General features: G+C 39.1%; 1 protein-coding gene across 1 annotated transcript in view; it reads left to right on the forward strand.

Moving 5' to 3' along the window:
• col21a1 (collagen, type XXI, alpha 1) overlaps positions 1 to 22,450 on the forward strand; it is a 448,863-nt gene extending 426,413 nt beyond the window's left edge. The window contains exons 29-30 of the mRNA XM_072549080.1: positions 250 to 327; positions 20,703 to 22,450. Coding sequence (XP_072405181.1) covers positions 250 to 327; positions 20,703 to 20,890 — 266 coding nt within the window. The 3' untranslated portion in view covers positions 20,891 to 22,450. The remainder of the gene's footprint in view (positions 1 to 249; positions 328 to 20,702) is intronic.
• The last annotated feature ends 864 nt before the right edge of the window (positions 22,451 to 23,314 follow it).

The following is a 23,314-nucleotide window of genomic DNA, read 5'->3' on the forward strand; positions in this document are numbered from 1 at the left end:
ATGGGAAGCATTCCATCACTGTTTACTCCAGGAGTATTGTTCAGTGTTGTTTTCCAGGTGTATCAAGGCATTGATTCATTCTACGCACACTGACTTCATGGTTTTATTGTAGATGTAGTATTAATCATTTTTATTTTCAATGTAGCCTTTTATTATTTTATTCTGGGTGTAGTAGTAGTAGATGTTACACAGAATATTTTAATCTTTTAATTCATTAGTGATATTATTATCCATGATTGTTTTACACAGGATTCCCTGGTTTGAAAGGTGAGAAAGGTGACAGAGGAGTTGGTTCCCCTGGAATGCAAGGCCTGCCAGGACCACCAGGTACTGTAACATGTTGCAGTATATTTCGTTTTCATTATTAAACATTGAATACAGAGAAGGTATAACATCATTTAAAGCATAAAGTGTCAGGTTAAATATTTCAGTAGACTTGTAAGGAGAACTCATTTTCTTATCAACACAAGTTTTCACTGGAATTTTGAAATGACTCTGAGAGGTGGGGCGTGAATGAACAGAAAAGCTGTATGAGCTTATCACAAGTTATTCATCCCTGATGTTTCTTTTAACTTGGTCTCAAAACAGCCATCCAGCCAAATGAGACAACTGACCTCCAAATTTATTGTAGTTCTTACTATATATGTTAAAACAAATTTTGAAAACTTAATTATCAATATTTGAATTTAGTAAAAATTTCACTTTAAAAATGTAATGTTTTAATTCTTTTTCCCCATTGAGAAAGATCTTACAAAACACTGAGTTTGTTGTTTTTTCACAGATACTGCCAGACCTGCTGGGTTTCTCCAGCAATTTCTGTTTTCGTTTCACGCAAAACCATTTCAGTTGAGGTTGTCCTTTTCAGGAACACAACTCCAACTTTGAGTGAAGACTTACTATTATTTTTAAATGTAATAAATATCGCAAGACTATCAATGCAATTAAAATTGGGTGTATGGAAGATGCCAGACCTAGAGGAGCACAGAGATTTCAGAAAATTATATGGCTGGAGAAGCATACAGAGATCAGAAGGGATGATACCTTGCAGGTATTTGAAAAGAAGACCAGAAGTTTTAAGAATAGTGACGTTACTAAATCAGGATTCAATGTGGCAATGAATATTGACAAATGCAGTTTAGGATGTGAGCTTTTGAGACAGGAAGAAGGGAATTTAATGTTGATTCCCACTTATGAGCAATCTTGCTAGAGTTAGGGACTGACCACCACTGGCTACTTTCCCAGTAGTTGTAAATAACTTTTTAAGGTCAATTAAAAGTTTACTTGGGAAAAAATGGTGATGCTGCAAGTATCATTCCTTACAGGTACTGAAGCACAAGAGATGCCTATAGGCAACCTGCAAAAAGGCAAGTCAAGGGAACTAGTGAAGCTTCCTTTAAATTTTATCTTATCCTCATCACACCTCCTGAACTACAGCTGTCAGAGATCTATATTTAGTGTTATCATTCAATAGAATCTGATCCGAGTTCAAATCCCGCCAAAATATCCAAGTGGGTGGATTGATTGATTCGTGATTTTGAGGGCCATTGTGGTGCCTACCTTGGAGTAATGTCCCTACCTTGGAGCCAGGAGACTTGGGTTCAAGTCCCACCTGCTCCAGAAGTGTATAATAATGTCTCTGAACAGACTGATTAGAAAATATCTCCGAAAGTACCTGCCTGAGACCAAATGAATCTAGGAGACAGGTGATGGTGACATTAATTAAGAGGTAATTATGCAAGCACTTGACTGGATGTGTGTACATAAAAATAAATAATGTACAATTTATAGGAGGAACAAGTAATCAGTTTGTTTGGAGTTTGTGGACTGAGGAGTTGAAATAAAGCTCTGATCAGAAATTTGCATGACCAGATCCTGGCTAACCAGTATCTTACCTCTAGTATTTAACATATAGCTATGGCTGACATCCAATCCTGACAATAACAGCTTGGCAACAATGTGTAACCATACTTCAACGCATTTTTCAGCTCTGATCTCCAGCATCTGCAGTCCTCACTTTCTCCTTCTGTCACCTCTTCAAGCCTTGGACACCGAATTGATCCTTTTACCAGTTCAGCCTACCCAATGCTCTGAATTGGATGAGACTCCTGAAACAAATCAATAAAGTCTGTAGGCTGCCTCTGGTTTGGGTCACACAGTAGATAAGTGCCCTTCAGGGTCAGGATCCACGATTTGTTTTTAAATAGAGATTGGAACCATATCAATAATATTCCTCCCCAAACTTTGGATGCAGCTAAGTTTATGGAATGCAGAAGGTACAAGGCTATTCTGGAGTGCACTGGAATAATCTCAGCTAAGAAAGTGCATGTAAAGTGCACATGCTGGCCTTGGGAAACATTGTATCAGTAACCTGGGAGATGCACTTATGGGAAGCAAATCAAGAAACCCTTGAGATATCACCAGATGTCTACAAGAATCCAAAGATAAAGAAGTCTTGAACTGTAGTGCTCACCTCTTCATCTTCTTATAAGGTGGATTTCTTCCAGGTGACTGCAGATGTCAGAAATGTTCTGTTGAGAAAACTTGAGTCTTCTGTGAAACTATAGAAATATCATGCTAAGGAAGCTCAGTCTCCATTTGTCAACACTGTACTAATAGACATGCTGAAATTAAAGTCATAGATCCGTAAAGCATGGAAACAGACCCTTCAGACCAACTCGTTCATGCTGACCAGATATCCTAAAATAATCTAGTCTCATTTCCCAGTGTTTTGGCCTATAACCCTCTAAATCCTTCTGTTATGGACGAGGCCAAATCCCCTCAAAACATTTCAAGAAAGTAGCCGAGACCACATATTTTCTAGTTGTTTTAAGCAGGTGTAAAGTGGATATTCCAGGACTGATGTAGCTGGTCAAAACTCCTTGGTTTTAAACAAAACAGAATTCATTTACAGAGTACCAAATGAAACACAAACAAAAGAGACCAGCCTGAAAACCCAATCAACGCTACCACAACTTAGTAGTGCTGTTCCAAATATTTGCAACATCCCCATAAACAGCACTTGGCAAAAAAAGGTTAAATCAAACACAGGTTGTTACAAAAGAGATGTCAAAGAGAGAGAATCAGCACAGAGCATTTTCCTGGACCAGTAGCCTCAAAAACCTGACTGGCAGCCGCAAACAAAACAGCTTGCTAAAATCAAAGTAAAACCATAGAAAAGCTAAGCTGAAAGAAGTGGCCACTCCCCTTTTATTGTACAGGTGTTTCTCAAAAACTTGAGGCAGTATCTGTTAGCTATAATCAAATTGCCCTAAAACCCATCCAAAGCAGACACCTCAGAATCTCTGCATTTACGACTCCTCTGAAAAAAAGGACAACCTAACCTTGTTAAAGGAGAGCACCGTCACACTTCCTATTCATGTACCCTTTTAAATGTTTTAATTGTATCAGCCTCCACCACTTCTTCTGGCAGCTCATTTTGTAGATGCATGACCCTCGCCATTAAAAACATTGCCCATTAGGTCCCTTTTAAATCTTTCCCGCTCACCTTAAACCTATGTCCTCTTGATTTGGACTCCCTCACCCCGGGGTAAAGACCTTGGCTATTCAATCTATCCATGCCCCTCATAATTTTATAAACCTCATAGCCTCTGAAGCTGCAGAGAAAATACACCAGCAATTTAGCCACTCCCTGTAGCTCAAACCCTCTAACCCTGGCAATATTCTTGCAAATCTTTTCTGAATCTTTTCAAGGTTCACAACATCCTCCCGATAGCAGGAGACTAGAATTGAACGCAGTATTCCAAAACCAATGTCCTGTACAGCTGCAACATGGCCTTCCAACTCCTAAACTCAATGCACTGACTAATAAAGGCAAGCATACCAAATGCCTTCTTCACTGTGCTGTCTACCTACGACTCCACTTTCAAGGAACTGTGAACCTGCACTCCAAGGTCTCTTTGTTCAGCAACACTCCCATTAAGAGGATTGATGAGGGCAGAGTGGTGGATGTGATCTTCCTTACCATTAACACCTTACCATTAAGTGTATAAATCCTGCTCAATATGTCTTTCCAAAATACCTAAATTAAACTCCATCTGCCACTTCTTGGCTCAAGGACCCATTCAACTCTGAAGTAACCTTCGCTGTCCACTATACGACCAATTTTGGTGTCATCTGCAAATTCACTAACCATACCTCCTATTTTTGCATCTTGTCATTTATATAAGTGACAAGAAACAGCAGACCTAGCTCCGATCCTTGTGGCACACCGCTGCTCACAGGCCTCCAGTCTGAAAAGCACCCATCCTACTTTGAGCCAGTTCTGTATCCAAATGGTTAATTCTCCCTGTATTCCATGTGTTCTAACTTTGCTAAACAGTCTACCAAGTGTAACCTTGTCAAACACCTCACTCAAGTCCATATAGATCACATCGACCACTCTGCCCTCATCAATCCTCTTTGTTATTTCTTCAAAAAACTCTATCAAGTTAGTGAGACATGATTTCCCATGCACAAAAACATGTTGACTATCCCTAATCAGCCCTGCCTTTCCAAATGCATGTAAATCCTCTCCCTCAGGATCGCCTCCACATCTTGCCCATCACTGATGTCAGACTCGTCAGCCTATAGTTCCCTGGCTTCTCCTTACCACCTTTCTTAAAAAGTGGCACCACATTAGCAAACTCTCAGTCTTCCAGCACCTCACCTATGGCTATCAATGATCCAAATATCTCAGCAAGGGGTCCAGCAATCACTTACCTAGCTTCCCAAAATACCCCCATCTCCTGCAACTCCACACTTAGGCCGTCTTGCTGATCTTTAAGGGCCCCTATTCTTTCCCTGGCTACTCTTTTGATCTTAATGTAATCATAGAATCACTTTGGATTCTCCCTAAATCTATCTGCCAAAGGTGTCTCATGTTCCATTTTGCCCTCCTGATTTTGCCCTCTTAAGTATACTTTACTGCCATTATACTCTTCTAGGGATTCACTCAATCCCTGATGTCTATACCTGACATATGTTTTCTTCTTTTTTCTCAAAACCTCAATTTCTCTAGTTATCTAGCATTCCCTACACCTACCAGCCTTGCCCTTTACTTGCAAACGTCTGACTCAAATCAACTTTTGTAAGTTCTTGATTAATACTGTCTAAATTAGCCTTCCTATATTTTAGAACTTTAACTTTTTCATCCAATCTATTCTTTTCCATCACTGTTTTAAAACTACTATAATTATGATCACTGGCCCCAAAGTGCTCTGCCACTAACACCTCAGTCACCTGCCCTGCCTTATTTCAAAAGAGGAGGTCAAGTTTTGCTCCTTCTCTAGAAGGTTCATCCACATACTGAATCAGTTCACAAATTCCTCTCCATCCAAGCCTTAACACTATGGCAGTTCCAGGCTATGTTTGGCAAGTTAAAATCCCCTAACCCTACCATGCTATTATTCTTCTACATAACTGAGATTTCCTTATAAATTTGCCTTTCAATTTCCTGCTGACTATTGGGTGGATTATAGTACAATCACAATAAGTTGATCCACCCTTTCTAATTTCTCAATTCTACCCAAGCAACTTCCGTAGAAGTACTCCCAGGAATAACCTCCTGGAGTACAGCACATTATCCCTCATCAAAAATATCGCTCACCTCCTCTCTTGCCCCCCTTCGATCCTTCCTATAGCATCCATACCCTGGCACATTGAGCTGCCAGTCCTGTCCATCCCTGAGCAATATCTCTGTAATTGCTGTGATATTCCAGTCCCATATTCCCAACAATGCTGTGAGTTCATCTGCCTTACCTGTTAGGCCTCTTGCATTGAAATAAATGCAGTTTAATTTACCAGTCATACTTCATTCACTGTTTTGTTCCTGACTGTTTGACTTGCTCCTTTTCCCAAATGCACCAGTCTGAGTTTGATCACATTTCTCACTATCTCCAGCTATTTCTGTTTTGGTTTCAGATTTCTAGCATACACAGTTCTTTGTTTTTGTTTTGCATTATTCAGTATTCAGGTATTTGGAGCCAGCCTTCCTAAATTTCATGTACTCACCATATGAATGGATCGTGTCCTTTTCGAGTTTTATCGTCGCTCGTCGACGAAAGTATACCCCTATCTAGCTAACCACAGCCAGATGATCTTAAAGGGAACGGGATAAAATGTTGTAAACCAGAATCATCAATAAAGCGAGGAATGAGCTGGGATTTTCAACTGTTCGATGATATTATCGCTCTCATTTGTTATGTGTTGCGTGCACTTTAATTATATTACACCAATATTACCCCCCACCCTTAATCAGTGACATTAAATAATTTACTTTTATTACTAAAATATTAAAATCATAAAATACTAATTTAAAATTAATACTAGTTTAAAATTAACCTAAAACCTTGTTTAAAACAATCTAAAATTAAAAGTTATTAAATTCTGTCAAATGGAGAATCCTATGAGTCCATAAAAATCCTTAAAAGTTCGAGAGTCAAAGATAACACAAGATTTGTGATGTTTTGAGCAAAAGTTTTAAATTTCTCGATCCCGAGGTCTTTCATTAGTTCATTGTTCTTTTCAAACCATTTTCCTCGGGATCCCATCACAAATCCATAAAAGGATATTCTTGTTCCTTTTGTGAGGACCATTATTTCCTTTTCTAGATGTTTATATTTTACTTTCTTTTCTTCCCAAGCCTGTTCCAGTGAGTTAATTTACATGTCCATTCTAATCGTTACGTCTTACACGATAACATGATTTTCCTTCTTAAAAATTAAATCCGGTATCCATAATTTCCCAGTATTATCTTTTATGCGTGGTTCCACGTATGTTATCCATCTTTTTATCTTGATAAACTTTATTAATTCTTCCATTATTCTATTGTGTCTCTTAATCCTCATATTTTTTACGTAGGGACACCATACTGAAATATGAACGATCGTTTCTGAGTTATCATTGCATCGCCGACAATTCTTGATGTTAAATGGCTTTCCATAAGCTAGAGACGCCCTTGTAGGATATAAGTTCATTCGTAATAAAATTGAATTTATTACTTTAGATGTCTTCATATATTGAATTTTTGTCAACCAATTATTGGAGATATTATCGTTCTTGAAATAATGGATGCCCGCCCCTTGACAGGGCAAGGCCATCCATTTATGAAGTTCTATAGACCTCCCGTTGGTATAGTTCTTATTACTAAATTCCTCTATACCAGTGATATCCATTTCTTCCAATTGTCGATTTATATTTGGATTCCAAATCTTCTCTAAAACTTTCAGTTTACTAAGTTTTTGCATTTTTGTAGCTATACTAACACCATTGAATGAAAATGAGGCATGTAAAGCTTCATCTTCGGATTTGTATAGCATTTCATATTTCCTTAGACTAGCAATTGGAATAAATGTAGACAATTTATTCAACGCAAGGCCACCATCACAGGTCTTAGTATATAAAAACCCATCTGTGATGGATTGTGGGAGATGTAATATTTCTTTTACTGCACTTTTAATTATACTATCAAGTTTATTAAGATAGTTTAATGATACTTCTGATAAAATTAAATAATAATAAAGTCTAGGGATAAAATACACTTTTAAGAGTTCCAATTTCTGTACAGGTTTTAAAAGAGATCCTTTAAGATTATCTATCCAAATACCTAATTGGTCTTCCCAGTTTGATTGGCTTACCCCAATCCATGGATCAATTTTTGCACCTAGATATTTATCGGTGCTTCCTGGATCTATAAACTGTATATTTCCCTCATTAAATTTCCAATTAGCCCTATCATTATAAATAAAGGTTTTATTTTTATAAGCAAAGTAGAATCCTTTAGTTTTTCTTACATTAACCTCCATCCCAGTATTATTACAAAATGTTTCTATCAGTTTTAAATTGTATGCCATTCCTTCATAGGATTGGCTGACATTCACATTTAGCCAGAGCTCCCATCATAGTTCTAGCTAAATACTGTCTTTTATTCTTATATAAAACCTGTGTTTCTTTAAACTTTCCTTTTTTCCTACTATATCTTCTTTTAGCGTTGTTTACCCTCATCTTACATTCTTGTCTATTATCCTTCTGCTTAGTAATTAATCCCTTTTTATATTTCGATTTCTTTGACCTATTGCTCTCATCATTAGTCCCTAATTTACCAATTATCATATCCATAATGCTGTCATAGTCATTTATTATACGTTTGCTTTTACTTATTTTGTCCTCCATCATCTCTACGAATTCTATTAATGGTCCATCTTTAGATTCTACATTTCCATTAATATTATTATTTCCTTGATGGTTATATTCATCTATTACTATTTCCTCTGTTGGAGTATCTAAATCTAGATCACTATTCTCTTCACTTCTATTATCATTAATGGGGACTACTTCCTGACTTGTGCCAGCAACTTTATCACTAATCTTATGATGTTTAACTAACAATCTTCTTGTATCGGAAATTTGTTTTGATGTCTTAGTTTTCAATTTTTCAGCGATAAGTTTATTAATATTTTTACAACCTGTAAATTCCTCTTCTAATTGTTGTAACATTTTTATTTCGGAGTTGGACCATACTCCTCTTTTACTTTTCTCTACTTTTTCCAAATTATCTTTTTTCTCTTTATTTCTTTTAGTATTTCTCAAATTAGGGTGCACATGCCTCTTATGCTGTCCTAAACCTATAGCTGTTATAAATTTGAGCGGGCAAATTTCGCATTGGAATGATTTACCTTCTTCCCTTTCTTTTATATTACTATTACATTTAGGATAGTGACACGCGACTGAGTGGTAACTACCCTCTCAGCAGCATTTACTACATTTAACTCTCACAGCTTTAATCCCTTTACATAATTTTAAATGTCTTCTAAACATTCCCGTCGTATTATAAATGTTATTACAAAATTTACATACAAAATTATCTAAAGGATATTCTGATATTATTTCTATTTTATCTTTCTCATTAACAACCGGATGAATAATCCTACTCTCACTTTTCTCTTTATTGCTCTCTGGTTCTCCAATTTGACTAAACTCAAAGGGTCCTTTAAAATTCGAATTAAAAATTGTCCGGCTATTAAAAGCACAAGATTCTAGAGAGGCCTTATCTATGAATCCTTCAATTCGAACTTGATCCTGAATCCTCTGGACTTTATTACTGGCTTCCTTGTGCCTGCCAGAGGGCAGCCGTGCCGGAGGAACTATCATGGTCTCTTCCATTTACGTAGAAACGGATAGTCTAGTCCTTGTTTGACTAACACATTTAGCACACGGTGTCTCCAATAACAACTGTGCAAGGCAGTTATTTTCCCGGTCGCCCACCCAACCAGAAATTTTGGAATTCGACATAAACGCCGCTGCCAAAAATAGTTTTCTAACATTGACCGATAGGTCACCAGCCGTCTCGTAGATTTTCTCTGGTCGTATTAGCCGACCTGAATAGAGAACGCTCATGCAACAGAAAGAGAATGTTAAAACTGTCAGTGGCTACACAGCACTGGATAAAACCAAAGGTAAAACCAATGATAAATCCACGCCAGTATAACTTCTTAAACAAGTTAAAACCGCTCCTCTGTTATTGAACTTCCTCTCACAGGTCGTTTCCAGGGGGACCACGTGAATCAACAACTCTCTACCACCATCACTGTCCCCTGCCATAACTTGTACTCCCTATACACCAAACAAGCCGAACAACATTATCCCCATCCAATATGTAATTTTCTCCATCTACCCTCCTACTGAAGATTTATTTCTCTGTTTCTTTCTTTTCCTTTGTGTCATTTTTTTTACTGTCCCTTTAGTGCTGTCACCTGAGACAGAACAGATTCACTGGCAAGTGGGAGGCCTTTAAAAGTGAAAAAGCTAGAGTTCAAGGTTTAAATGTTCCCATGAGGGTGAAGGGCAAGGTTGGCGGGAATAGGGAACCCTGGATGACAAGATATTGAGGCTTTGACCAGGAAAAAAGTGTGGCTCAGGCACACATAGCTGGGATCAAGGGAATCCCTGGAAGAATACAGGGAATACAGGAGTTTACTGAAGAATGAAATCAGGAGGGCAAAAAGGGGCACAAGATAGCTTTGGCTGAGGAGAGTAGATGAGTCCAAAGAGGTTCTTTAAATATATTAAAGGGGAAAGAATAACTAGAAAGAAAATAAGGGCCCCACAAGGACCAAAGTGGACAACTATGTATAGAGCCACGCGAGTTGGACGAAGTTCTCAATGAATATTTCTCTGTGTTTACCATGGAGAAAGACATGAAATTAGTGTTAATATCTTGGAGACAGTTCATATCACAATTGAGGAGGTGTTGGATATATTAGAGCATATGAAGGTGGACAAATCTCCTAGTCCTGACCAAATATAACCAAGTACACTACGAGAGGCTAGAGAGGAAATTGCGAGGGTCCTGGCAGAAGACTGGAGAGTAGCAAATGTTGTACCATTATTCAAGAAGGGCTGCAAAGAAACGTCTGGGACCTATAGACCAATAAGCTTAACATCTGTGGTGGGTAAGTTACTTGAGAAAATTCAGAAGATACGATATACATGCATTTGGAAAGACAGGGTTCGATTAGGAATAGTCAGCATGGCTTTGTGCAAGGGAGATCATGCCTCACAAATTCCTTGGATTTCTTTGACCAGGAAGATTGAAGAGGGCAGGGTGGTAGACATAGTCTATAGGGATTCAGTAAATCCTTTGATAAGGTTTCACATGGTAGGCTGCTCTGGAAGGTTAGATCGCATGGAATACAGGGAAAGCTGGCAAATTGGACACAAAATTGGCATGATGGTAAGAAGCAGAGGATAATAGTGAAAGAATGCTTGTTGGACTGGAGGCCTGTGATTCATAGGGTGCCTCAGAGGTTGGGGCTGAACCCACTATTGTTTGTTATTTATATCAATGATTTGGATGAGAATGTACAAGGCATGATTAGTAAGTTTGCTGATGACACTAAAATAGACGATACCATGGACACTGAGGAAGGTTAACAGAAATTGCAGCTGTACCTTAATCACCTGGGGAAGTGGGCTGAGAAATGGCAAATGGAGTTTAATATGGACAAGTATGAGGTCTTGCGTTTTGGAAATTCAAATCAAAATAGGAGTTTAATGGTGAATGTCAGGGCCTTAAGGAGTGTAATGGAACAGAGGGATCTTGGAATTTAGATTTTTAAAATTCATTTTTGGGACTTGAGCGTCACTGGCTAGCCAGCATTGATAGTCCACTCCTATTTACCCTTGAGAAGGTGGTGGTGAGCTTCAGTCCATTTGCCCACAATGCGGTGGGGAGGAAATACCATGACTTTGACTCAATGACTATGAAGAAACGGCTGTATATTTCCAAGTCAGGGTGGTGAGTGATTTGGAGGGGAACTTCCAGGTGGTGGTGTTCCCAAGTCTCTGCTGCCCTTGTCCTCCGAGGTGAAAGTGGCCGTGGGTTTGGAAGGTGCAGGATAAGAATCTTTGGTGAATTTCTACAGTGCATCTTGCTGATAGTACACACTGCTACTACTGAGCACTGGTGGTGGAGAGACTGAATGTTTATAGATGTGGTGCCAATCAAGCGGATTGCTTTGTCCTGAATGGTATTTGGAGTGTTTGAGTGTTGTTGGAGCTGCACCCATCCAGGCAAGTGGGGAGTATTCCATCACACTCCTGATTTGTGCCTTGTAGATAGTGAATAGACTTTGGGGAGTCAGGAGGTGAGTTATTCGCCACAGTATCTCTACTCTCTGACCTGCTCTTGTAGGCACTGTATTTGGTTGAGTTTCTGGTCAATGATAACTCCAAGGATGTTGACAGTGGAGGATTCAGTGGTGATAATACCATTGAATGTCAAGGGGTTAAAGTGGTTAGAGTGTCTCTTATTGGTGATGGTCATTGTCTGGCATTTGTTACTTGCCACTTGTCAGCCCAAGCCTGGATATTGTCCAGATCTTGTTGCATCTGAGCATGGACTGCTTCAGGATCTGAGGAGTCGCGGATGGTGCTGAACACTGGGCAACCATCAGCGAACATCCCCACTTCTGACTTTATGACAGAGGAAAGACTGTTGATGAAACAGCTGAAGACTGTTGGGCCTAGCACACTACCCTGAGGGATTCCTGCAGAGATGTCCTGGAGCTGAGATAACCGACCCTCTACAACCACAACCATCTTCCTTTATGCCAGGTATGATTCTAACCAGCAGAGTGTTTGCCCCCCAATACCCATTGATTCCAGTTTTGCCAGGGCTCCTTGATGTCATACTCCATCAAATGCGGCCTTAATGTCAAGGGCTGTCAATCTCACCTCACCTCTGGAATTCAGCTCTTTTATTCCTTGTTTGAACCAATCTAATAACTGCGGCAGGTGGTGAAGGAACCCACAAGAGGAAAAAATATACTTGACCTCATCCTTCCTAATCTGCTGGCTGCAGAATCATCTGTCCTGACAGTATAGGTAAACATGACGACTGGATGGTCTTTGTGGTGATGAAGTCCAGCCTTCACATAGTGCCACGCAACACGATGGAGGTTCTATCACCATGGCAAATGGAACACACTTCAAAATGATCTAGCAGCTCAAGATGGGGCATCCATGAGGCACTGTGGGCCATCAACAGCGGCAGGACCGTTCTCCTGCACAAACTGCAACCTCATGGCCTGGCATATCCCCCACTCAACCATTACCATCAAGCCAGGGGATCAACCCTGATTCAATGGAGAGTGCAGATGGGCATGCCAGGATCAGCATCAGACATATCTAAAAATGAGGTGTCAACCTGATGAAGCTACCAAACATTCACACCATGCAAATGCCAGACAATGACTATTACCAATAAGAGACATTCTAACCACTGCCCCTTGACATTCAGCATACCAAACGGCAGAAACAGCAAGTGCTAGACAGAGCGAAGCAATTCCATAACCAATGGCTCAGATCTAAGCTCTGCAGTCCTTCCACATCCAGTCGTGAATGGTGGTGGACAATTAAACAACTCACTGGAGGAGGAGGCTCCACAAATATCCTCATCTTCAATGACGGAGGAGCCTAGCACATTAGTGTAAAAGATATGGCTGATGCATTTGCAACAATCTTCAGTCAGAAGTGCCCAGTGGAAGATCAATCTTGGGTTCCTCCAGTGGTCCCTAGCATTACAGATACTAGTCTCCAGCCAATTCAATTCATTCCACTTGATATCAAGAAATGGCTGGAGTACATTTTGCACCCTTGCCACCTTCAGTGCTTCCTCCAAGTGTTGTTTAACATGGAGGAATACTGATTCATCAGTTGAAGGAAGACTTCAGTAGGTCCAGAGTCGATGTCAAGGACTTCCAAGGCAACTCACTCCTGACTGTATACTACTGTGCTGCTGCCTCTGCTGAGTCTGGGTCTGGGTCTGAATGACTATGTCAGACTGTTGCTTGACTAGTCTACGAGACAGCTCTCCCAATTTCAGTACTAGCCCCCAGATGTTGCTAAGGAGGACTTTGCATGGTCGACAGGGCTGCCATTGTCTTTTCCAGTTCCAAAGTCGATGCCAGGTAGTCCATCTGGGTTCATTTCTTTGTAACTTTCTAGCAATTGATACAACTGAGTGGTTTGCTGGGCCATTTCAGAGGGCAGTTGAGAGTCAACCACATTGCTGTAGCTCTGAACTCACATGTAGGCCATACCTGGTAAGGATGGCAGATTTCCTTCCCTAAAATGTATTAGTCAACTGGCTGCGTTTTTCCAACAATTGACAATAATTTCATGGTCATCAGTCAACTCTAAATTCCAAATTTTCTTTTATTGAATTCAAATTCCACCATCTGCCGTGTCGGGACTCGAACACAGGTCCCCCGAACATTCTTCTGGGTTTCTGAATTAATTGACAAGCACTAATATTACGAGGCCACCGCCTTTCCCTTTAGATCAGTTAGGGCATTGATTATAGAAGTTGGGGAGTTATGTTGCAGTGGGAAAGGACGTTGATGAGGCCACACCTGGAGTATTGTGTTCAGTTTTGATCACCTTGTTATAGGAAGGATGTTATTAAACTGGCAAGAGTGCGGAAGAAATTTACAAGGATATTGCCTGAACTCAATAGTTTGAGTTTTAGGGAGAGGTTGGACAAGCTAGGACTTCTTTCTTTTGAGTGTAGGAAACTGAGGGTTGACCTTACAGAGGTGTATAAGATCATGAGAGGCATGGATAGGGTAAATGCACTCAATCTTTTTCCCAGGGTTGGGGTATCAAGGACTAGAGGGCATCAGTTTAAGATTAGAGGGGAAAGTATAAAAGGGAACCTGATGGGAAACTTTTTCACACAGAGGGTGGTACACATATGGAATGAGCTGTCAGTGGAAGTGGTTGAGGCAGGTACATTAACAACATTTAAAAGGCATTTGGACAAATGTATGGATGGAAAAGTATTAGAAGGATATAGGCCAAATACAGGGAAATGGGGTTAGCATGAACAGATATTTTGGTTGGCATGGACCAGTTTGGACTAAACAGCCTGTCTCCGTGCTGTGGGATTTTCTGACTCTATGACTCTATAACTCCTACTCCAGTGTACATATATGAATCTAGCTGACATTTGAATGCAGTATTGATTTTGTGTTACACCAGAGTTTCTGTTCTTTCACACTAGATACTAGTCCCTTGTCTGCCATTTTACATGGACATAAATTATCCCTTGGGATTATTTGAAGAATGGTAGAGGACATCGCCATGTGTCCTTACCAACATTTAACTCTCACTACACTGTTGTTTTTGTGTTACCAAGATGTTTGCTAATTGACTGTCATTTTTCTATTATTGATTTCACTGTCAAACAATTGAGGGTGTCTTGAAGATATGAAAACCTCATTAACCTGCAAGTTTCCATTCTCTCAACTCTTTCACATTTCCTTCTCTGTCACCTCCTTACTGTCCACTAACATCTATTCATTCTCCATGGTGATCGTTATCCAGTCCTTTCTTGGTCCAACTCTTCTTCTCTCTCTTCGGGCTCTCGCTCCACTCATCATTTACTTTTTACTCCTCTGCTCATCCTATCTTCTGCTTTAAAACCAACACCTTGCTCGCCAACATCAGTGCTGGGCAAGGGTCACTGAATCTGAAACGTTAACTCTGATTTCTGATTAACACAGATGCTGCCAGACCAGCAAATTCTTAATTTCCTGATCAAAGATCCCCCTCTCTCTATTGTACTGATCCCATTCCTTATTACCCCACCTCCTTTTCCTTTTTGCCTCCTCAGTGTCAATTATTCTTGAACATTCAGATCTTAACTATGGTTTCCATTGCATATGCATTGTTAGATGTTACAGCTAGAAACAAAAGTTGTGTACAATAGGGAACATTTTCACTGCTATATCTGGATATGTAAGAGAGCAGTGTTTCTTTTGTACTAGCAGCCTGTAAAATTGAACAAATTGGAGGTCTCATTTCTTCAAGTTTGAAGTGTATATATTCAAATGTCACAGGATTCATCTCAGCATATGTGGTTCAGAGGTTAGCACTGCTGCCTCACAACAACAGGGACCTGAGTTTAATTCCACCCTTTGGTGACTGTGTGGCGTTTGCACATTCTCCTTGTATCTGTATGGATTTTCTCCAGATGCTCTGGTTTCCTCCCACAGTCCAAAGGTGTTCAGGTTAGATGGATTGACCATGTTAAATTGCCCATAATGTCTGGAAATGTGCAGGCCAGGTGGATTAGTCATGGGAAATGCATGCTTAGGGAGATGCGGTGGATCTAGGTGGGATGCTATTCGGAGGGTCACTGTGGACTCGAAGGGCTGATTGGCCTGCTTACACACAGTAGGGATTCTGTGATTTTATATCATGGTAATAGTGCATGAATAAACAAAAATCATTTTAAATTTAACTTGAAAAACTGACCCATGTTGGTGCCAGAAGAAACACTGATGAATCCTGCAAAAAAAGGAGTAAGTCACATTGACATTTATGATATTAAAGCAAAAAAATGCAAGTTGACGTTACTAGTAGTTACATAAAACAACACCAGTGCTGAGCCAGCTATATGCTTCTGTGAGCAAGATATATTGGATTAAATTTATTTAGCAGTTGAGAACTAACTGAAGAGGACAGCAGAACCCAGATGTCATTTTCCACAAGCCATCTCTAGTCAAAATCAAATTACCAGATATACTGATACGAATTTCAAGACCTCAGGCAGGTTATAGGCAAAATAAAAGACAGCAACATCCTGGTAAATATTTTCTGAATCCCCTCCAGCTTAATACTATCCTTCACCCAGTTATTGGAAGGATATTATTAAGTTGGTGAGGGTTCAGAAGAGATTTATCAGGATGTTGCTGGATATGGAAGATTTGAGTCTTAAAGAAAGGTTAGATAGGCTGGGACTTTTTTCACTGGAGCATAGGAGTTGAAAGGTATCCTTATATAAGTTTATAAAATCATGAGAAGTATAAATAGGGTTAATGGTAGGTTCTTCTCCTGAGGATGGGGGATCTTCAAGACTGGAGACACATTTTTAAGGTGAGAGGAAAGAGATTTAAAAAAGACGTGAGGGGCAATTTTTTTACACCAAGGATATAGCAACCTTGGCTATTCAATCTATACATGCCTTTCCTGATTTTATAAACCTCTATGAGATGTGACCTTATCTGGAATATGAATAGGAAGAGTTTAGAGGAATATAGGCCAAATGCTGGCAAATGGGACTAGATTAATTTAGTTGGCATGGACGAGTTGGACCGAAGAGTCTGTTTTGTGTGCACAACTCTAAGTAGCTAATTGGTTCTTGATCTAATGAGCTTTCTTGCTGGAATGGATGGAGTATTAATCGGTCCTGAAGTCACCTGTCACAATATCTAGTGCTCAGTATAATCCCAGCCTATTCCTCTGTTCATTAGTTTACACTAGTATGGTTTCCAGTTCTCATCTGTCCAAAGTATCCAGAACCCATTCGTGATATTTATGTGGTATATGAATGGGAATCATCATTTGAAGGAGGTAATTATTCTCTCACCAAGTTATTCTAATGGAAACAAAATTCAGATATATATACACAACTTAGGTCGACATTCCTGTTTGGGATACAACACAGCAGCAAATGCACAAGTAGAAGTATGTTGCCCTTTGGATGGGCTAGGGTAGGTGTTGGGTGTGCTATTTGCATTGATATTGTGGTCTTTGCACGTAAAATGCCAATAGAGATTTAGAGAGAAGTCATTGTAAAGAAGGAGCAGTGAAAAGCAGCGACAATGTGCTTACACACAAGTCATGTCAATCATCACCATGACAATATCCCCTAAAGGGCTTGGAAACAATCAGGCATGTAGAATGTAGTCTACACAAGTGTGGCTGTTTGGACAGAGCATTATGATACTGAAATCCCACAGGCATCAGTAAGGAGAGATAATCTGTACTACATCATGGCTTTTCACTACCGTGAACAACATATATTTAGGGGAGGTCTTGGCCCAGTGGTATTATTGCAAGATTCTTAATCCAGAAAACCAACTATTGTTCTTGGCACCCAAGTTTTGAATTCACAAGCCCAAGCAAAACTGGAATCAATGGAAATCAAGGACAACCTCTCCACTTGTTGGAGTCATACCTGACACAGCGGAAGATAGTTGTGGTTGTTAGAGGTCAGTCAGTCTCAACTCCAGAATATTTGCAGGGGTTCCTCATGAAAGTGTGCTAGGTTCAACCATCTTCAGCTGGTTCATCAATGAACTTCTCTCCTTCATAAGGTTAGAAGTGGGGATGTTTGCAGGTATTTGCATAATGGTCAACACCATCACAACTGCCCAGATACTCAAGCAGTCTATATTTAAATGCAACAAAATCTGGAAAACATCTAGGATTGGACTGGCATGTATAAAGTAATATTTGGCCACACAAATGCCAGGTAATGACCACTTTCCCTAAGAGACAATCTTAGCACTGCCCCTCAACATTCAGCAGTGTTATCAGCACTGAATCCTGCACTGCAAACATCCTGGAGATTACCATTACCAGATTCTCAACTGGACGTACCACAAAAACACAGTATCCACAAGAGCAGGTCAGAAACAAGGATTACTGTGGCAAGTGACTGACTTCCTGACTCCCAAAGCCTGTTCACCATCTCTAAAGCATAAGTCAGGAGTTGTCACCCACTTGCCTGGATGGATGCAGCTCCAACAACACCTCAAGAAACTTAACACAATTCAGGACAAACCAGAAAGCTTGATTGGCACCATATCCACAAGCATACCAGCTTTCAACTACTGATGATAAGGAACAGCAGAAATTCACCAAAAATCCTTTGCCAGCACTTTCCAAACCCATGACCGCCTCCATCTAGAAGAACAAGGACAGCAAATACATGGGAACACGACTACCTACAAAAGTTCTCCTCAACGCTACCGACCATTCTGACTTGGAAATATATTGCTATTCCTTTACTGTCACTGGGTCGGAATCCTGAAATTTCCTCCCGAAGGGTATCATGAGTCAACCTACACCAAGTGGACTGCACTGGTTCAAGAAGGTTGCTCAACACTACTTTCTCAAGGGCAACTAGGGATGAGTATTAAATACTGGTCAGCTAATGATACCCATGTCCCACAAGTGAATTAAAGAAGTTGAAAAGTTAAAGTTGATTTATACTTTGCTTCTAGTATTTTTTATTTCTGATATTTATTCAAATTTAATATGATGTATCATGAAGTATATGGTCTATGGCTATGTAGACAAGTTTCAAACATATTAAGTAGTGATCCCAACTTTTTATATTCTTTGCTTATTTAACTTACAGCGGAGTTGCCATTGATATAAAATGATAAATCTACTTTTCCAAATATTTCATTATTTAGAGCCATAATTACAGTTATTTATGGAGTGTACAGATGGAATTTATCACTATAATTGCAAACCTGCCAACCTAAACTCAACTTATACAGGATTTTCCTCCTTACTGATATTTGTTGCAGTCATAGGATGAGTATCGTATTTCATTTATCCAAATACATAAAGCACAATATGATTAAAGAAACTGGCTCTCTCTGATAATAATATGGATTTGTGCCTGTATGTGGCTAATAACTAATGTGGTTAACCAATCTGTGGCATTGGCTTTTCATTATGTAATTAAGTGGTAAAACTGTTCTTATACTGTCTTTGGTCTAGACATAGAGTCATGGAATTGTACAGCAAAGGAACAGGCCCTTCGGTCCAACTTGTCCTTGCAAGCGAATATCCTAAATTAATCTTGTCCCATTTTCCAACATTTGGCCCACAGCTGTCTAACACTTACCTATTCGTGTACCCATCCAGTCGCCACATCCTCTGAAAACTCATTCCGTACTGGCACCATCCTTTGTGTGAAAAAACTGCCCCTTAGGTCCCTTTTAAATCTTTCCCATCTCAGCTTAAGCCTATGCCCTCTAATTTTGAACTTCCCTATGCTGGGAAAAAGGCCTTAGTTATTCACCCTATCCATGCCCCTTATCATTTATAATCCCCTCGGCTTCTGACGCTCCAGGGAAAATAGCCCCACCCTATTCAGTCTCTCCCTATAGCTCAAACCCTCCAATCCTGGCTACATTCCTGTAAACCTTTTCTGAACACTTTCAAGTTTTGCATCTTCTTTCCTATCGCCGGGGTATCAAAATTAAATGCAGTATTCCAAAAGTGCACTGACCAATAAAGGCAAGTGTACCAAAGTCTTCTTCATTACCCTGCCTACCTGCAACTCCTTTTTCAAGGAACAATAAACCTACACCCCAAGGTCTCTTTGTCTGGCAACTCTCCTCAGCACCCTACCATTAAATGTATAAGTCCTGCTCTGATTTACATTATCAAAATGCAACACTTCACATTTACCAAAATTAAACTCCATCTGCCATTCCTCAACCCATCAGCCTATTTGCACTCTGAGACAAACTTCTTCAGTGTCCACTACACTACCAACTTTGGTGTCATCCACAAACTTGACAATACCTCCTTCTATCACATCCAGATCATTTATATAAATGACAAAAAGCAGTGGACCCAGCACTGATCCTTGCAGCACACCACAGGTCACAGGCCTCAAGTCTAAATACCAACCCTCCACCACTCCCCTCTATCTGCTACCTTCAAGGCAATTTTGTATTCAAAAAGCTGGCTCTCCCTGGATTTCATGTGATCTAGCCTTGCTAACTAGTCTAACATGCGGAACCTTGTCAAACGCCTTGCTGAAGTCCTTTTTCTTATAACTGCTGAAACAAACAAAAAACATATTCAAGGAGTTGTAATAAAGCAGAAATGCAAGATGATACTAAAAATTATATTCAACCAATATAAAATTGTAAAATTAATTAATTAATAAATATATACATTAGTACAATTATCTCCAATTCAGAGTGCAGTAAACTGACAGAAAGTCTTTATTAGTTTCAGTCCATATTCGCAACTTCCACGAGTTGCTCAAAAGCAACTTATAAATGACCTTTCAGTTTGAAAAGAAATCATGTTAACCAGTGTTATAAATGTTATAAACTTTCTAAGAAGGTTTATGCATAGGCATTTCAAGTGAAATTGTAAATGAATTAGAAAGGAATATTTTTTACAACTTTGTTTGAATTAGTGTCAGGTTTAAGGTGGAACATCTGCAGTAGGCAATGTGGCAGCCAATCTAAATACATGAAAATAATTGATAATCATCAGAACATACAAAGTCTATATTTACAACATTAACATAGACATTTCTATCTCATGAATAATGTTGTTTGGTGGAGCAATCCTAAATTATCCTTCATTTTATTCAGGATCTATGGGCTTACCTGGAGTTAGTAAAGAAGGATACCCAGGAAAGCCTGGTGCACCTGGAAATGCTGGAAATCCTGGAAAATCAGGGAGGCCTGGGCATCCTGGTCCACCTGGAACGTGTCATCCATCTCTATGCTATGGAACAATTGGAGGAAGAGATCCCTTTAGAAAAGGACCAAACTATTGAAGCTAGATCATCAACCATATTGGATGAATGGACTTGGAGTGAGTTTATGATAATACTAAGTCTGGTGCTTATTATTTTTAAAATCCTTAAATAAATCTCAGGATAATTTACATGAGTGTACCCATGTTCTGCTATGTCAAACAACTTTTAATTAGGCATTCTAAGACTGCTTATTAGAGGTCTTTATCTACATATACAATCCTAGCTTTTACTCTACTTTTTGTTTCATTTATATTGTTTGTATTTGTTATTTAATGCTATGCTTAAAGATAGAAAGGTCAGATATTGTAACATTTATTATTGAGTTTGCTGTACAACCTTGTTCGATACACGAGTATGTGTTGTTTTCTTTTTAATGTTGGTCACTTCTTTAGTGTGATGTACTGCACTATTTGTATATTTTTAAAAGTTGAATCCATTAACTTAATACAGCAACAGATATCAACAATTATAAAGAATGAAGTCTATAACTTCTTAACAAAGTTGTCTATGTTCTCTTCTGAGATATTTACTAAAAACAGAAATCACATTGGCAAATTTTCACCTTGCATTCATTGGGACAAAAGTTAATTCTGAAACAATCATAACAATTGATGCAAGAGGTGAAAAAGCTGGTGATTAGTTGGTAAGTTGATTCTATTTGGCCAAGGCATTGCCATCAAAGCCTACTTGCTAATCAATATCCTTTTATTCCCTGTGATGTAAATTGTTGTGATCATATAAAATGTAGCATTGATTCTTTTGACTTGATAAATGCAAGATGAAAAGCTTCAGTGACATGTCTGTCTTTTCAGCAATGTTTAGGTTCTGTATCACCAAGCGATTCTTTTAGCTTAATACAATCACAATTTAATTATTTTCACTTACAGTTTATGCTTAAGTGGCTTCTAAAAATGTAAAGTCAAATAATGCCATCTTCTGCTTTGAAAATTCCCTCATTTGCCTTGTCTTTATTTGCTGTTTTCTGTGCTTTTGTAAGGCCTTACTAAAAATTAATTTTGTAGGGTTTGAAACTAAATATCAAAATACAGTTCTACTAGGGTTTAGTTTAATTCGACTGCTTTATTAATGTTTAAAATTTATTGTATTTATCGTGATTTTGTATGCTGGTACTGTTACTATGGAACTTCTGCCCAGAAACTTTCTTGGAGAGAAATGGTTCCACCATTGCAACTGAGTTGGTGAACAATAAATATTAGTCTATGATTTGGTTAAACAAAACTACAAAAATAATTTTTCTACCTTAACATAAGCCCATGTATCATTTGTTTCTCTGGTAGTTTTCCATAGGGTGCAGGATTACAATTAATGGTCCAGGCATCTCAGTTTGCAGCAAATGTATCTGTAAATTTATCATTTTCAAGAACAGTGGGAACTAAATTCACGCTGCAATGTATTATTAATGAACATGGAGGCTTGAAAATTACAATGGAAAACATTTTTGTCCTCTGCTGACCACCAGAAATTTTTACAACAGTTTAATGACCACCAGAAATTTTTACAACAGTTTAATTAATGTTTATTGGAATACCTAGGAACAGCTGTATTCTTGCTTTTAAAAAATATGGAAATAAAAAACAAATATCAGTAAAATTATCATTGTAGTATTTTTACTCATTCTTGAGCATCTCAATGGCTGAAGCTGCCAAATATGGCAGATTGTTTTGTTTTTTATTCAGTCACAGATTCAGGGTGTCACTAGTTAAACCAGTATTTATTGTCCATCCCTAACTGCCCTCTGAAATGGCCTAAGGGGGCTTTTTTCCCTGGATCGCTGGAGACTGAGCACTGACCTTATAGAGGTTCATGAAATCACGAGGGGCATGAATACGGTAAATAGCCAAAGTCTTTTTCCTAGGGTGGGGGAGTCCAAAACTAGAGGGCATAGGTTTAAGGTGAGAGGGGAAAGATTTAAAAAGGATCTGAAGGGTAACACCTTCACACAGAGGATGCTGCATATTTGGAACGAGCTGCCAAACGAAGTGGTGCAGGCTGTACAATTATAACATTTAAAGGACATCTGGATGGATATATGTCTAGGAAGGGTTTAGAGGGATTCGGGTCAAATGCTGGCAAATGGGACTAGGTCAGATTGGGATGTCTGGTTGGCGTGGATGAATTGGATGAAAGAGTCTGTTTCCATGCTGTATAACTCTATGACTTTATATAAATATTGTGGCTACACCAGCAGGTCAGAGGCTAGGAAACCTGCAGAGAATAACTAAACTCCTGACTTCTCAAAGCTTGTCTGCATTCTACAAGACACGAGTCAGGAGTGTGATGGTGTACTCCCCATTTGCCTGGATGATAGCAACTCCAACAACATTCAAATAGTTTGACACCATCCAGGACAAAGTTGATTTGATTGACATTACATCCACAAGCATTCATACCCTCCACTACTGATGCTCTGTAGCACCAATG

Source organism: Chiloscyllium punctatum, chromosome 3, assembly GCF_047496795.1.
Source record: "Chiloscyllium punctatum isolate Juve2018m chromosome 3, sChiPun1.3, whole genome shotgun sequence".
NCBI classification, from domain to species: domain Eukaryota; kingdom Metazoa; phylum Chordata; class Chondrichthyes; order Orectolobiformes; family Hemiscylliidae; genus Chiloscyllium; species Chiloscyllium punctatum.